The 16,448-nt window shown below is 40.8% G+C and overlaps 1 protein-coding gene across 3 annotated transcripts; it reads left to right on the plus strand.

Moving 5' to 3' along the window:
• Nucleotides 1-13,041: 13,041 nt before the first annotated feature.
• On the plus strand, nt 13,042-16,244 carry LOC123097655 (translation initiation factor IF-2). Of its 3 annotated transcripts, none has more exons than XR_006447401.1 (4): nt 13,042-13,372; nt 13,504-13,571; nt 13,854-15,455; nt 15,825-16,244. XR_006447401.1 is itself a non-coding variant. In XM_044519457.1 (4 exons), the coding sequence occupies exons 1-4, from the start codon at nt 13,128-13,130 to the stop codon at nt 15,844-15,846; spliced, it is 390 nt and encodes a 129-aa protein (XP_044375392.1). In that variant the 5' UTR covers nt 13,042-13,127; the 3' UTR covers nt 15,847-16,244. The 3 variants fall into 3 exon arrangements, 2 of the variants coding, with proteins under 2 accessions (XP_044375392.1, XP_044375393.1); XM_044519457.1 differs by having other exon boundaries at nt 13,854-13,908; XM_044519458.1 differs by lacking the exon at nt 13,854-15,455.
• The last annotated feature ends 204 nt before the right edge of the window (nt 16,245-16,448 follow it).

Here is a 16,448-nt window from a genome sequence, read left to right on the forward strand (position 1 = left end):
AGAAAATGATTTTTCTAAAAATTCTCTTTTAGCTCTAAGCATAGCGGTTCTTTTCTTACTTTCATCCATAAAAACATATAGAGCTTTATTTGATTCATCTACTTTAGGCACAAAATTTTTTATCTTGGGATTTTCCACATCATGAGCAATTCTATCAACACTTCTAGAAAAATCATCAATCTTACTCAACTTTTCTTCTATGGAAGTGTTGATTTTTTTGTGTGTTGATAAATTATTTAATATTATTCTCAAGATCAGAGGTGTTTATATTATTATTATAAGATTGATTTCCATAGGAATTACCATAATTATTAGAGGAATTACTAGGAAAAGGCCTAGGATTAAAATTACCTCTATAAGCATTGTTGTTGAAATTATTTCGAGAGATAAAATTCACATCTGTGGCATCACTATTTTGCTCAATCAAAGTAGACAAAGGCATATCATTGAAATCAATAGGAGCACTTTTACTAGCAACCAATTTCATAAGAGTATCAACTTCTTCACTCAAAGAAGAAATTTCTTCAAGCGAATTAACTTTTTTACTAGTAGGAGCCCTTTCGGTATGCCATTGTGAATAATTTACCATGATATTATCAAGCAAGTTGGTGGCTTCTCCAAAGTAATTTCCATAAAAGTACCACCCGCGGCGGAATCTAAAAGATTACGAGAAACAAAATTCAATCCTGCATAATTTTTTTGTATGATCATCCAAAGATTTAACCCATGAGTTGGGCAATTCCTTAGCATCATTTTCAACCTTTCCCAAGATTGTGCAACATGCTCATGTTCAAGTTGCTTGAAATTCATGATCTGGGTTCCAAGGGAAATAATTTTGCTGGAGGAAAATACTTAGTGATAAAAGCATCTTTGCACTTATTCCAAGAATTGATACTATTGCGAGGCAAAGAAGAGAACCAAATTTTTGCAGAATCACGCAAAGAAAACGGAAACAATTTCATCTTTACCACATCACTGTCCACATCTTTTTTCTTTTGCATATCGCATAATTCCACGAAGGTATTAAGATGGGACGCGGCATCCTCATTAGGAGTACCGGAAAATTGATCTTCATAACAAGATTAAGCAAAGCAGTATTAATATCACAAGACTCCGCACTAGTGGCGGGTGATACGTCTCCATCGTATCTACTTTTCCAAACACTTTTGCCCTTGTTTTGGACTCTAACTTGCATGATTTGAATGGAACTAACCCGGACTGACGCCGTTTTCAGCAGAATTGCCATGGTGTTATTTTTGTGCAGAAATAAAAGTTCTCGGAATGACCTGAAACTTCACGGAGAATATTTTTGGAATATATAAAAAATACTGGCGAAAGAATCAACACTAGGGGGCCCACACCCTGTCCACAAGGGTGGGGGGTGCGCGCACCCCCCTGGGGCGCGCCCCCTGCCTCGTGGGCCCCCTGAGGCTCCACCGACCTCAACTCCAACTCTGTATATTCACGTTCGGGGAGAAAAAAAATCAGAGAGAAGGATTCATCGTGTTTTACGATACGGAGCCGCCGCCAAGCCCTAATCTCTCTCAGGAGGGCTGATCTGGAGTCCGTTCGGGGCTCCGGAGAGGGGAATCCATCGCCATCATCATCATCAACCTTCCTCCATCACCAATTTCATGATGCTCACCACCGTGCGTGAGTAACTCCATCGTAGGCTTGCTGGACGGTGATGTGTTGGATGAGATTTATCATGTAATCGAGTTAGTTTTGTTAGGGTTTTATCCCTAGTATCCATTATGTTTTGAGATTGATGTTGCTATGACTTTGCTATGCTTAATGCTTGTCACTAGGGCCCGAGTGCCATGATTTCAGATCTGAACCTATTATGTTTCCATGAATATATGTGAGTTCTTGATCCTATTCTGCAAGTCAATAGTCACCTACTATGTGTTATGATCCGGTAACCCTGAAGTGACAATAATCGGGACCACTCCCGGTGATGACCGTAGTTTGAGGAGTTCATGTATTCACTAAGTGTTAATGCTTTGGTCCGGTACTCTATTAAAAGGAGGCCTTAATATCCCTTAGTTTCCAATAGGACCCCACTGCCACGGGAGGGTAGGACAAAACATGCCATGCAAGTTCTTTTCCATAATCACGTATGACTATATTCGGAATACATGCCTACATTACATTGATGAACTGGAGCTAGTTCTGTGTCACCCTATGTTATAACTGTTGCATGAGGAATCACATCCAACATAATTATCCATCACTGATCCATTGCCTACGAGCTTTTCACATATTGATGTTTGCTTAGTTACTTTACCATTGCCACTATTACAATCACTACAAAACTGCTACTGTTACTTTTGCCACCGTTACCGTTACTTCCATATTACTTTGCTACTAAATACTTTGCTGCAGATATTAAGTTTTCCAGGTGTGGTTGAATTGACAACTCAATTGCTAATACTTGAGAATATTCTTTGGCTCCCCTTGTGTCGAATCAATAAATTTGGGTTGAATACTATACCCTCGAAAACTGTTGCGATCCCCTATACTTGTGGGTTATCAGCGGGAGGAGCAATCAGAGTGCCGATAAAATCATTGTTGTTGGTATTTGAGAAATCACATAACTTGGTGTTCTCTTGAGTCATGATGACCACACAACAAGATCGCACTCAAAAACAGATCTGGCAAGAAAACGACGAACGTAAAAGAGAGGCGAATAAAACGACAAACTTTTGTGAAGTGGGGGATAGGAAAATGAGAGGCAAATGGAAAATAATGTAAATTGCAAGGAGATGAGATTTGTGATTAGGAACCTGGTATATGTTGAAGATCCTCCCCGGCAACGGCGCCAGAAATTCCTTTTGATGTCACTTGAAGCTACGTCGCTATTTCCCTAAAGAGGAAGGGATGATGCAGCACAGCGGCGGTAGGTATTTCCCTCAGATATGAAACCAAGGTTATCAAACCAGTAGGAGAACCAAGAAACACAACGTAAACAACCCCTGCACAGAGATAACAAATCCTCACAACCCGACGTGTTAAAGGGGTTCTCAGTCCCTTCCGGGGTACGACGCCTCAAGATAGGCAAACGAACGTGAGATAAAATTGGAATAGATTGATAGATCGAACGCCAAATAACATAAATAGAAATAAAACGCAACAAGGTATTTTTGTATTTTTGGTTTAATAGATCTGAAAATAAATGCAAGGAAAAAGTAGACCGCAAAGGTAAATATATGAGAAACAAACCCGGGGGCCGTAGGTTTCACTAGTGGCTTCTCTCAAGAAAAATAGCAAACGGTGGGTGAACAAATTACTGTTGGGCAATTGATAGAACTTCAAAAACTCATGAAGATATCCAGGCAATGATCATTATATAGGCATCACGTCCAAGATTAGTAGACCGACTCCTGCCTACATCTACTACTATTACTCCACACATCGACCGCTATCCAGCATGCATCTAGTGTATTAAGTTCATTAAAAAATGGAGTAATGCAATAAGAATGATGACATGATGTAGACAAGATCTATCTATGTAGAGATAGACCCAATCGTTTTATCCTTAGTAGCAACGATACATACGTGTTGGATCCCTTTCTGTCACTGGGATCAAGCACCATAAGATCGAACCCACTACAAAGCACCTCTTCCCATTGCAAGACAAATAGATCAAGTTGGCAAAACAAAACCCATATATCAGAGAAGAAATACGAGGCTATAAGAGATCATGCATAAAAGAGATCAAAGAAACTGAAATACTTTCATGGATATAAAAAAGATAGATCTGATCATAAACTCAAAGTTCATCGATCCCAACAAACACACTGCAAAAGAGTTACATGATATGGATCTCGAAGAAACCATTCTATTGAGAATTCAAAGAGAGAGAGAGAGAGAGAGAGAGAGAGAGAGAGATGAAGCCATCTAGCTAATAACTACGGACCCGAAGGTCTACAAAGAACTACTCACGCATCATCGGAGAGGCACCAATGGAGGTGCTGAACCCGATCTGAGATGGTGTCTAGATTGGATCTGGTGGTTTTGGACTCTGCGGCGGCTGGATGAATATTTCGTCGACTCCCCTAGGGTTTTGGGAATATTGGGGTATTTATAGAGCAAAGAGGCGGTCCGAGGGGCACCCGAGGTGGGCACAACCCACCAGGGCGCGCCAGGGCCTCCTGGCATGCCCTGGTGGTTGTGCCCTCCTCGAGGCACCCCCAGGCGCAGCAAGGGCCCATTATGTTCCTTCTGGTCCAAAAAAAATCTCTTTGGAGTTTCGTTGCGTTTGGACTCCGTCTGGTATTGATTTCCTGCGATGTAAAAAACATGCAGAAAACAACAACCGACACTTGGCACTATGTCAATAGGTTAGTACCAAAAAATGATATAAAATGATTATAAAACATCCAAGATTGATAATATAACAACATGGAACAATCAAAAATTATAGATACATTGGAGACATATCACAGTCCGGCCGCTTCGAGAGGGATCGTCTGGAGCGGCAGTGGGCGTTCGAGCTGGTGAGCGTCGTTGAACGTGCAGCAGTGGCAGGCACCGTATTGCAGTTGCCTAGATCGTCAGTAGGCTCCTCCTCCTCCTATGCCTCTTACCGAGCGTGCTCGACAGAGGAGAGGCTGCCGGAAGTAGCACAAAGCCCCTCCGTAGTAGTAGTATTTAGGGGCTATTTTGTTCAGTTCATCTGACTATAGGTGTGGTGGAACTGTACAATGTACTTGAAATTAGCTAGTATATATAGTTGAACTAGCTATTTCAGTACGTGGTTGGCAAAAATTGGGGAAAAGTTTCATCGGTTCAGCTGTCGAGTTGAACTGTTTGTATAAATTAAGAACGACTGCTTAATCTATGAATGAAATCTATGCTTAATTACTGAAGTTTAGTTGCAAAAATTAGATAATGCTAGTGATTTCTAGCTGCATATTTTGACAAATCGCAGTGTTACAAGGATTGACAAATGGCAATGTTACTAGATCAACAAATGTCAATCTTTCCAGTTTGACAAATGGCAATATACCCAATATGACAGATGCAAATCTTACCAAATTGTTTGTACGTGGTTGCACACGGGTCATCCAAAACAACTGTTTGCGTTGAAGGGACGCACAAATCCTGCGCTGCGAATTTTCCCTCGACTTAAGGGGGAAGACCATAGCTCTCACTTTACATACGGGTGTCCTATCTAAAACGTATGCGATCAAGAGCTGCAGAAATCCTGCTCGGCACATTTTCTCTTGGCTTCCCGAGGAAGCTGTCGGTTTGCATACGGGTGTTCTAACTAAAACGTTTGCGATCAAGAGCTGCACAAATCCTGCTAGGCACATTTTGCCTTGGCTTCCTGGGGAAGTTGTCGGTTTTGCATACGGGTGTTCTAACTAAAACGTTTGCGACGAGTGTTTTATATTTAAAAACCGTATTAAACTGTGGCTTGGGCGCCATTAATGTAGAGGATGCGAGCAAGGCGGGCGGCCATTGAAGTCAAAGGGCTCGCTTCCCGGTGAGCCTGCGCGGCGTACAACTCGCACGCTTTCCAGTGAGCCTCCGTAATGGAGTACAGCTCGAACACGTCCCATTTAGTCAAGCACTCAAGCACATGTCCGCACGGCACCTCCTCGCCATTAAAAGAGTGAGGCGTGGCGTCACGTGAATGGTTAAGAGAACGCACATAATTTAAATTATACAAAACGTTTGAGATGTTTAAGTGGCAGCTATTTGTTTCAAAAAGGCTTTGTTGGCTGTTATTCGAGTGCGCCTTCTCTCAAAATGGACACGAAAAGTACCACAGCATGTCGGGTGCCATTCCATTATAGCATTGCCAAGTTTCATGAATTTCTGACGAGTTTTGGATTTACTAGAATTTAAAAACAAAGTATCTCAACATTTTGCCGGCAATCAACAGTGCCCTGGTGTTTGAAATTCATTCCCATTTCTTGCATGGGACCTAAGCATGAACCAAAGGATACAGATTTGATTTTTCAACCAATTTATATGCACTTGACATGTGCATGTAGTTCAAATTTGAACTATGCACATAAAATGCCTAGAAAACCCAGTTAATGTATAAAAATGTCAAAACGAACCCTGAAAAATTCCAAATTTAAACACAACACTCCTGTTGTTCTATGTTGACACTAGAAAAAAAATTGAAAGCAAAAAGAGGCAACGGATATCATTTCGTCCCCAAAGGTGGCATGTTCCCTACCGAAACCATCACGCTTGTTGTGAGAAGCTCTAGTTTGTGAGAAGCTTATACCCAAACCTGCCCCAAATGGGACAAAAAATTTACCACGGCATGTTGATGCCGCTCCATGGTAGCACGCCAAGTTTCATGAATTTCAGACGAGTTTTGGATTTACTAGAATTTAAAAACCAGGTATCTCAATGTTTGCGGCGAGTGACGGTGGCAGGGTGTTTGAAATTCATTCCCATTTCTTGCATGGGACCTAAGCATGCAACCAAGGACATAGATTTGATTTTTCAACTAGTTTATATGCACTGGAGCATGTACATGTAATTCAAAATTGAATTACGCACCTGAAATTCCTACAAAACCAAGTTAATGTATAAAAATATCCAAACGAACCCCGAAAAATTTTAAAATTAAACACAACACTCATGTTGTTCTATGTTGACACTAGAAATTTTTTGAAAGCAATAAGAGGAAACGGATATCGTTTTGTCCCCAAAGGTGGCACGTTCCCTACCGAAACCATCACGCATGTTGTGAGAAGTTCTGGTTTGTGAGAAGCTTATACCCAAACCTGCCCCAAATGGGACAAAAATTTTACCACGACATGTTGATGCCGCTCCATGATAGCATGCCAAGTTTCATGAATTTCAGACGAGTTTTGGATTTACTAGAATTTAAAAATCAAGCATCTCAATGTTTGCGGCCGAGTGACGGTGGCAGGGTGTTTGAAATTCATTCCCATTTCTTGCATGGGACCTAAGCATGCACCGAAGAACACAAATTTGATTTTTCAACCAATTTATATCCACTGAAGCATGTGCATGTAGTTTAAATTTGAATTATGCACATAAAATGTCTGAAAAACCCAGTTAATGTATAAAAATGTTCAAACGAACCTCGAAAAATTCCAAAATTAAACACAACACTCCTGTTGTTCTATGTTGACACTGGAAAAATTTGAAAGCAATAAGAGGCAACAAATATCGTTTCGTCCCCAAAGATGGCACGTTCCCTACCGAAACCATCACGCTTGTTGTGCGAAGCTCTGGTTTGTGAGAAGCTTATACTCGAAGCTGCCCAAAATGGGACAAATTTTTTACGTCATGTTGATGCCACTCCATGATAACATGCCAAATTTCATGAATTTTAGACAAGTTTTGGATTTACTAGAATTTAAAACCAGGTATCTCAATGTTTGCGGCCGAGTGACGGTGGCAGGGTGTTTGAAATTCATTCTCATTTCTTGCATGGGACCTAAGCATGCAACCAAGGACACATATTTTATTTTTCAACTAGTTTATATGCACTGGAGCATGTGCACGTAGTTCAAATTTGAGTTATGCACATAAAATGCGTGGAAAACCCAGTTAATCTTTCCCTAATTTTTTCTCTCCCTAATAATAAAGCACGGATTGACTTTGTCGGGTTCACCGTCACAATACGCTTTCTTCTCGTGAATTTACGCTTTTGGTTTGAATTTAAAACATATACGCGAGGTGGTACTAATTCGGCGAACCGTCTGTAGTTTAGTCCGTCGTCAAATTTCTGTAGTTCGGCACATCGCTGCTTTGGGCCGGCCCACGCCGCGTTCTCCGCATGCACACGGCACACATGTCTTACAATTCATCTACAACTGGGACACCTCGGAGCAAAGTAAAAGGGGATCGATGGAGTTTAGGTCACGTCCTCCCCTGGCCAGATCGCTGCTCCCACCGATTTCGCAACCTACCGGCGGCCCCTCCACCACCCGTTCCCAAGATCCCCAACTCCCGCAGCCGTCGCCACCACATCTTCCAACGGTCCTTTCGATCTCGGATACGGTCGATGGGGAACACGCGCGGCCCCTGAAGGCTGGACGCGCGGCGGTGCTGTGGCTGGAGTTCCGGGCGCTCAACTGGGACTGGTAGGCATTGTGTGTGGTGGCGTCAGCCAATCAGCTGCCTGCACGCCATGGCAGAGCGCGGTGAGGCCGAGCACCCGCTTTTCTTTTCGAGTTCGGGGTTCCTTGATTTATTTTCAGCAACAGCTTCATTACGTACCTCTTGTTCTTCCTCCACTATCAATAGAATCTGAACTCGAGCTTTCAGCTGCAGCTTTTAGTATCCTAAGGCACTCATCAACTTCAGAATTACCACCGGGGTGACTTTTCTAAAGAAATCTGGAAAGAAGCGAGGATTCTCAAGTAATAAGATAAGTGTGCTTACAAAAATTTACCTACTGGAAAGTAGATGAGAGGCTCATGAAGTAAAAGGAAGACATGCCTACATATTATACATATCAGGCTTCTGACTTCTCTGATTCCTCAAGCCTCGAGGCTGTGAAAAATCTATGCTACATCGCCACACTTCAGCCACCTTCATTGATGAGGTACATTCAGATTCGGTTTGTTTATTACTTTGTGGATGCTTATCTTCTCATTACAGTGCTAGAAAATTTGATGAAAATTTTATCTTCTCTTTGATGGTCAAGGTTCTAGAGTTCATTTCTATGAAAGAAGGCATAGATTTGCCTTGTGGCCAGTAAAAATGTCAGTGAGAACGAGTAAAAATCTACAACAGGCACTACCAAAAGAAATCAGTCCACACCACGATTTCATTCCCCTTTGTTTTTGAAGTGTTCGCAAGTTCCAAGTGTTATGATATTATACTAATCAGGAGATCGATTTTTCTGCAATCGCCACATGATTTTCATGCAACACAAAATCACAGGAGATTGTGGTAGATTGCGCCGACTTAGGCTACAATTTCCCTGCAAAATTTGGCTGCTGCTAAATCCTTTCTCCCGCAATTTTAATCAGTGATCATGAGTAACAGGGTATTTTTTTCAACTGATCTGTAGAGGTGCATGTTTCATCCTTTTTATCATTCTTGCTTATTGAGTGCATGTTCATTTGTTTTTAATTATATTGGTGCTACTTTGCTTGTGTCAAAAGAATTGCTAATCATGGACGAGTAGTATGCTACCCACTGTTGTTTTGCTATTCAGTACATGTGAGATCCGTTTTTGGACTTCCCAACAATAGTAAAAAAAATTGATTTGACTTCTACACAGGCTGTATCTCATTGGGGGGAAGATCAGAAAATTTATTGAGCATGATGTGTCACCTTATTTCATTTTTCGTGTAAGCTCGACTCTACCTATGTTTACATGGTCTATGTGATCTCAAGAGTCTAGCCAAGATCATGCTTACATGGTCTATCTGATTTTTCAAGTTTGACAGCGAACACGAGCATCCATTCGTAATTTTTCAAGTTTGGTTAGAGTCATGAACCCTTTGCCAGAGACCTCATCCCTAGGTTGCTGGAGGATCAAGATGGTGGCATCAGGGTTCCCATGACCATGCTCGCCACGTTTGAGCTCCTCAAGCACACCCCTAAGCTTGTAAGCTTCTCATTTCTTTGGTCCCTTTCTTTAGCTGTTGCAATTTCGCCTTCAGTTTACAATGCCAGAAGAACACTAACCCTGTCTAACATCAACTCATTATTGTTATAGACACAAAGAAAATATAGGTATTTTTGTAGGTAGTGTCTCAACATTATTGTCTTGTGAAACTGGCCAAGTATAAACTGACATAGCGACATCTTTCAACAATTTCCCATATTATATTACTTCCAGTAGTGTGTGTAACATTGTATTTTTTTTATAGAAACTGAGTCACACACAAAAGGGCCAGATTTTCTGGCACAGAGTTCATGATTTGTACAAATAACCACCTATAAATCTTAATTTAGTTGTTATTGGAAAAGATGGTTGCTTTCGAACCTTCCATGTCGAGAAACTAGAAATAGTATGAATGTGCTTTTCCCTGGCTCCCACATAAGACTGTTGCTCTAATGTTTATTCCAGGTTGAGAATGGCAAGAAGACGCTTATTCTCCATGGTACAAAGATTAGCGCAGTTTCGAACTCCATGCTGTCAGATCTTTTTCACCTGAAGCATGATCATTCCGTGAAGTACGCTAAGAATAACGACAACATCAGACCATCTGAGAGTGGGGGTTAAACTTCCCTGGTGTTCTTCTCCCTTAAATCTTACTACAGCCTTTTATTCACATTTGCTATTCTGTAGTTGGTGAAAATAAGGAATTGTTATCTACTTGAGAAAATAAAGATTAAATCGATGATGCTGTCAAAAGTAAAATGACTTTCTGAGCTAGATAATGACTTTGTGAGCACCAATATAGAACTTATAAACCTTCTCCATGGTTGTTATAATGATCTTTTCAATTTTCCACTGTTGTTTTGCTATTCAGTACATGTGAGATCCGTTTTTGGACTTCCCAACAATAGTAAAAAAAAATTGATTTGACTTCTACACAGGCTGTATCTCATTGGGGGGAAGATCAGAAAATTTATTGAGCATGATGTGTCACCTTATTTCATTTTTCGTGTAAGCTCGACTCTACCTATGTTTACATGGTCTATGTGATCTCAAGAGTCCAGCCAAGATCATGCTTACATGGTCTATCTGATTTTTCAAGTTTGACAGCGAACACGAGCATCCATTCGTAATTTTTCAAGTTTGGTTAGAGTCATGAACCCTTTGCCAGAGACCTCATCCCTAGGTTGCTGGAGGATCAAGATGGTGGCATCAGGGTTCCCATGACCATGCTCGCCACGTTTGAGCTCCTCAAGCACACCCCTAAGCTTGTAAGCTTCTCATTTCTTTGGTCCCTTTCTTTAGCTGTTGCAATTTCGCCTTCAGTTTACAATGCCAGAAGAACACTAACCCTGTCTAACATCAACTCATTATTGTTATAGACACAAGAAAATATAGGTATTTTTGTAGGTAGTGTCTCAACATTATTGTCTTGTGAAACTGGCCAAGTATAAATTGACATAGCGACATCTTTCAGCAATTTCCCATATTATATTACTTCCAGTAGTGTGTGTAACATTGTATTTTTTTTATAGAAACTGAGTCACACATAAAAGGGCCAGATTTTCTGGCACAGAGTTCATGATTTGTACAAATAACCACCTATAAATCTTAATTTAGTTGTTATTGGAAAAGATGGTTGCTTTCGAACCTTCCATGTCGAGAAACTAGAAATAGAATGAATGTGCTTTTCCCTGGCTCCCACATAAGACTGTTGCTCTAATGTTTATTCCAGGTTGAGAATGGCAAGAAGACGCTTATTCTCCATGGTACAAAGATTAGCGCAGTTTCGAACTCCATGCTGTCAGATCTTTTTCACCTGAAGCATGATCATTCCGTGAAGTACGCTAAGAATAACGACAACATCAGACCATTTGAGAGTGGGGGTTAAACTTCCCTGGTGTTCTTCTCCCTTAAATCTTACTACAGCCTTTTATTCACATTTGCTATTCTGTAGTTGGTGAAAATAAGGAATTGTTATCTACTTGAGAAAACAAAGATTAAATCGATGATGCTGTCAAAAGTAAAATGACTTTCTGAGCTAGATAATGACTTTGTGAGCACCAATATAGAACTTATAAACCTTCTCCATGGTTGTTATAATGATCTTTTCAATTTTCCTTTGTATATTAAACTAGAGAATATTATTCTGCATTACTTCAACCGTTACTTTTTATGTGTCTGTAGGACTGTATGGTTCTCACTCAAAGTAGATGCCCAACAAACTTCTTTTGGAAGGACTTATGATCACCACATATATGATCTTGTTAAAGTACGAGTCAAAAACTACAAATCTTCTATTGCTAGAATGGAGCTGGTTGAAGTTGAGCCTTCAATGGAGCGGGTATTTCGGTAGCACCGACATCCAGTTGAAAGTTTACAAAAAGTTTATAGGAGGGTTAGTAAAGCAAATGTGTTCATGAGGACATGCACCAGCAAAAAATCTGAGTCAAAGTGCAAGTCAAATGCTCTTAACAATTTTTTCCGTTGTTTATGTCTTTAATTACAATTCTTATTATTCTTAGCTGGCATTGATATACAAACGAAAATCATGTGGCCTTTTTTCCCTCTCATCGACCATTGCATTTTTTAGTCATATCAGTCTATCTAAAAGAATTCTGTACCTTATGTTTTGTATATTTGGAAATGTCTAAAGGCATGTTGTTTCATATAACTGTGTGCTATGCTGCCTATGCCTTTCCTCGTAGCCTTAGGAGCCATTCGGTAATCCTTCGGCTCCATGAAATCTGAGGAGCTGCAGAGCACCTCTTTCCCAACTCCGCATTTTTTAACTGTTGATCCACCAGCTCCAGGAGTGGAGTTGTGGAGTGGAGTCCCTGCGAACAGGCCTTTAGTATGGTCATTGTTTTCTCTTTCATATCCTTCATCTTAAATTGAAAAATATGAACCATTGCATTGTGCTAAAATTTATCATTCTTATTTGATTTATAGGCAATAGTTCTTCAAGAAAAAAGTAAATTTCGTGTAACAAGCTAAAATAGAATCTTCTCTTTGCAGTTGGGAGCATGTCACGTGAGTATTGAGCTGCCATTATTTGCAAATTCAATTAGTCGACAATGTAGCTTGATGTGTATCTTTGACACCATTCACTTTGAACCACTAGATAATACAAATTGTTTGATTGGTAAATTATTTTTTGGGTTTCCAAACAAACGCTTATTTATTTTGTTTCTGCTCTAACACATGTCTTTTTTACTTTCATAAAATGTCGAACCACTAGATAACGACTAAACTTTGTACGCCCCGTAGCAACGCACGGGCCCTTTGCTAGTAATAATAAAGCACGGCTTGAGTCTGTCGGTTCACCGGCGCGACATTTTTTCAGAAACCCCCTCTGATTTTGCGTAATCAACCCGCAGTCCCTGGATCTGAAAAAACGCTTTGTTTTTTTACAAAAAACCCCAATTCCACCCGGCACCGGCCCCGCCCTAATCCGTGCCGCTGCCACCGCCCCCGCCCACCCGCAAGCAGAGCCGCTCGCCCCCACGACCCTTCCTGCCGCCGCCGGCCATCGTCTCCTCGCGCCCCGAGCGCATCCGCGACCATGACCGCCGCACCTCCCGCAGCCCCCCGCCGACTCGCCGCTGTCCAGGAGGTCCCTGACGCCGCCACCGCCGGCCATCGGCTCCTCGCGCCCCGAGCGCATCCGCGACCACCGCACCTCCCGCAGCCCCCCGCCGCGCCGGCGCCACTCGCCACCATCCAGGAGGTCCCGTCGCCGCCCTTCAAGTGGTCCTGGCAGGACGATGGGTACGACCACCGAGGAGGCCGCGGCAGCCCCCCACCACGGTAGGAATAACGCACCCAGGGGGTGTGGGACTCTGGGCGTCCTCAGCTCGGTTGCTGATCAAGCTTATCGTACTGGATGCCTGATTAGCTCCCGAGAGGGGTCGTAAGGTTTCATGGTGTTGCTTCTACAGGTACGACCGAGGAGGAGGCAGAGGTGGGTATGATGATGACCGGCACCACGGCAGGCATCGTGCTTCAGGTGAGGATTTGCCCTTCTTCATTCAGAATTCAATCCTATCGATCAGTCTCCAAAAGTAAGTATACGGAACATCAAACCATCGGTGGGAAAAGTTTACGAGTGCTCGGCTGCACCATTAGCTTTCATCCAAGGGGTGCTCTTAGTTGCAGTTCGAAATTTGACCACCTAACCGTATCTGTCTACCAATTTGTTATCATGATTCATCATTTCTTTTTTACCTTTAGAAAAGACTCCTTGTTCATTCAGTGAAAAATCTGATGACGGCTCAATTATGATATCCAGATTGGCCTGATTCTAGATTTGGGGCACCGAATGATGGTCCTGGGAATACCCAAAGGTATATATGTATATAATTACCTACACCTACATGTTTATTTCCCTGCTGTGGTTAGTCTTTTGGGTTTCTAGACACTCTTATTTTTTTCTCCTGGGCACCATAAATATGTAGGAATCGTCAGTATTGTAAAAAAATATGGAAATTAAGTTGTCTACTATGCTCTTAGCCACAGTTAACAGATAGAGAATCTTCTTAGAAATTCTCCATATTTGATGTTCGAAAGCAAACTGATCCTTGGCTATATGCACGTTGGATTTTCGATTCTTCATTACTCTTTATTAGCCACCAGCAAGCCTTGTGCTCTTTTTACAGTCAGTACTACTACCACCACAAAAGGCTCGTCCCAGTCGTATAGCAGCTAAACTATCGAAGGCAGGATTAGTGTATGTTTTGGATACAGTCAAATGGAGAATCTGATGAGAATATTCTTTATCTGTTAACAATAGGTAGTTTGGGCATTGACTTTATTTGAATTATTTCTCAGTGTTTTTTATCAAAATGATAAACACGAGGCCAACTTTGCTGGTTATTTTATTGTTTGCATGTTATAGTCCACTATTTTGATGTGCATGCTACTATATTGAGCGCAAATCTACATTAAAAATTCCGTGTAAAAATTTGAGATATATGTAGTTGTGAACTATTTTAGTTTCTTGCATATTTGCATAGATATTCATGCTACACGATTTACACTAATCCTTTTTTAATGTATTCATCTTTGCCATTTTCATCATATCTGCAATAAGTTCCTTTATTGATTGGTACTTGTTCAAAAGAGGGACATGAATGGATGGCCCATTTTGTTTGGAGTAGTTGGGTTAAATCATATATTTTTCCACCTGGTGTGAACATGCATTTTACCACTACAAAAAGTCATTCTTAAAGGTTGATGGATTTAAATTATATACATTATATGTCCTGTACAAAGAAGAGCAAATTGGTGCAGTGAGTGTGGTGGATAGTGTGTCACTCAAACTGCATCGATTAGTATTTTTGTGTGGAGAACACAAGTCATGTTTTGGCACCATATCTTGCAAGTGTACTTAATTGTTATGGCATGATACGATCCCTGATTTCTCAAGAACACATTACACCTTATGGAGCACATAGAAATTTGAATACGTGGATGTGGAAATCAGGTTTTGACTATGCATTAGAAGGTTAGATGGTCCAGGTCTATTATGTACTGGTATTAGTGCTATATATCTACATTGTCTAACTTTAACTTATTAGTTCAATATTTTGGATTCCACATCGTTAACCACCTGGTGCGGCTCCTCCATCAATTCGGTAATTTCAAAGTCTAAGCTAGGTGGACTGTGAAGTACAAAATTACTAAGAAATTAATTACACCGGGTCATAAAGATTCTCTTGCTTGGTAAAGTTTTTGGTTGAAAGTTCTAAGACGATGATACTGTTACAATCCGATGGAGCTGTGCTAATCTCCTGGCTCCTTGCCCTGATGGACACCACACAACTGCACTGCAACCTGCAGTTCTTTCCCTGCTCACCATGACCCGCCTCCTCATCTTTATCCGAGATAAAGGGTAACGTAGACCATCTCCTCACCATTGTTAGTTCATGTTTTCTCTCAACCCAGCCTTTGCATGTGTGCTGAAGGATTGTTTACCTGTTTACAATTGGTGGCTTTCATAATTTTCTTCATAGTTGTTTGTTCGATATAATCTTTAAAATTAGAATTGCCTAGAACTTTACATTACTTTAGAACTCAATTTTCTTGGTAGCTGTTTGTTGGATATAATCTTTAAAATTTGAATTGTCGAGAACTTCACAACTGTAGATCTCGCTCCTCTTGGTGTTGCTCCTTATCGATTCCAATTTTGCTAACTAAGCAGAACTTTTTCCCTATTGCCTCCGAAAGCCCAAAGGAGTGTATTGATTAATTTTATTTACAGGTTTTCATCGAGTCGGACATGATTCCATTTTTAAAGTGTAGTTGGACAGTTCCAAGTATTTGTTTTCATCATGTCGGGATCTCGGAAATATTTGCTGGAGGAAGTACTGCAGTACTGATAGAGGCTCTTTCTCTTAATTTAGATCACTTTGTTGGGCTTCTTTCAAAATCACATCCATGCTATTGATGGTGTGATTTCTCTATTTTTTGCTTATTTAGTACTCGCCACTCCTCTCTAATTGCCTGTTGGTTATCTCATTTTTCCCTTTTTCTGTTGAGCAATTTTTTCTATTGCTGTGGTAGGCCGGAATCAGTTTTTTGTTTAAATCGTAGATGAATAGTCAGTTCTACATATATGTAACATATGCTATTTTTGTTGCCTCATATTAACATGGGAATCAAGGAAGTTTCTGCAAATGTATTCTTTTGGTTGTTTTGTGCCATTTTTATCCCTGTGAACAATCTGAGAGTTTTATTTAAAGTAAATTCATGGCCTGAACGGGCTGTAAAATTCATTAATCAAATAAGTGTTGTCTAACAAGTGTTATTGATAAAGCACGAGTTTGAGAAAATGAACGAAACTGTGAATCTGATGAAGCTTCCTTACACGGCGAAGTGGGCGGAT

This window comes from Triticum aestivum, chromosome 4D (genome assembly GCF_018294505.1).
Source record: "Triticum aestivum cultivar Chinese Spring chromosome 4D, IWGSC CS RefSeq v2.1, whole genome shotgun sequence".
In the NCBI taxonomy this organism is placed as follows: domain Eukaryota; kingdom Viridiplantae; phylum Streptophyta; class Magnoliopsida; order Poales; family Poaceae; genus Triticum; species Triticum aestivum.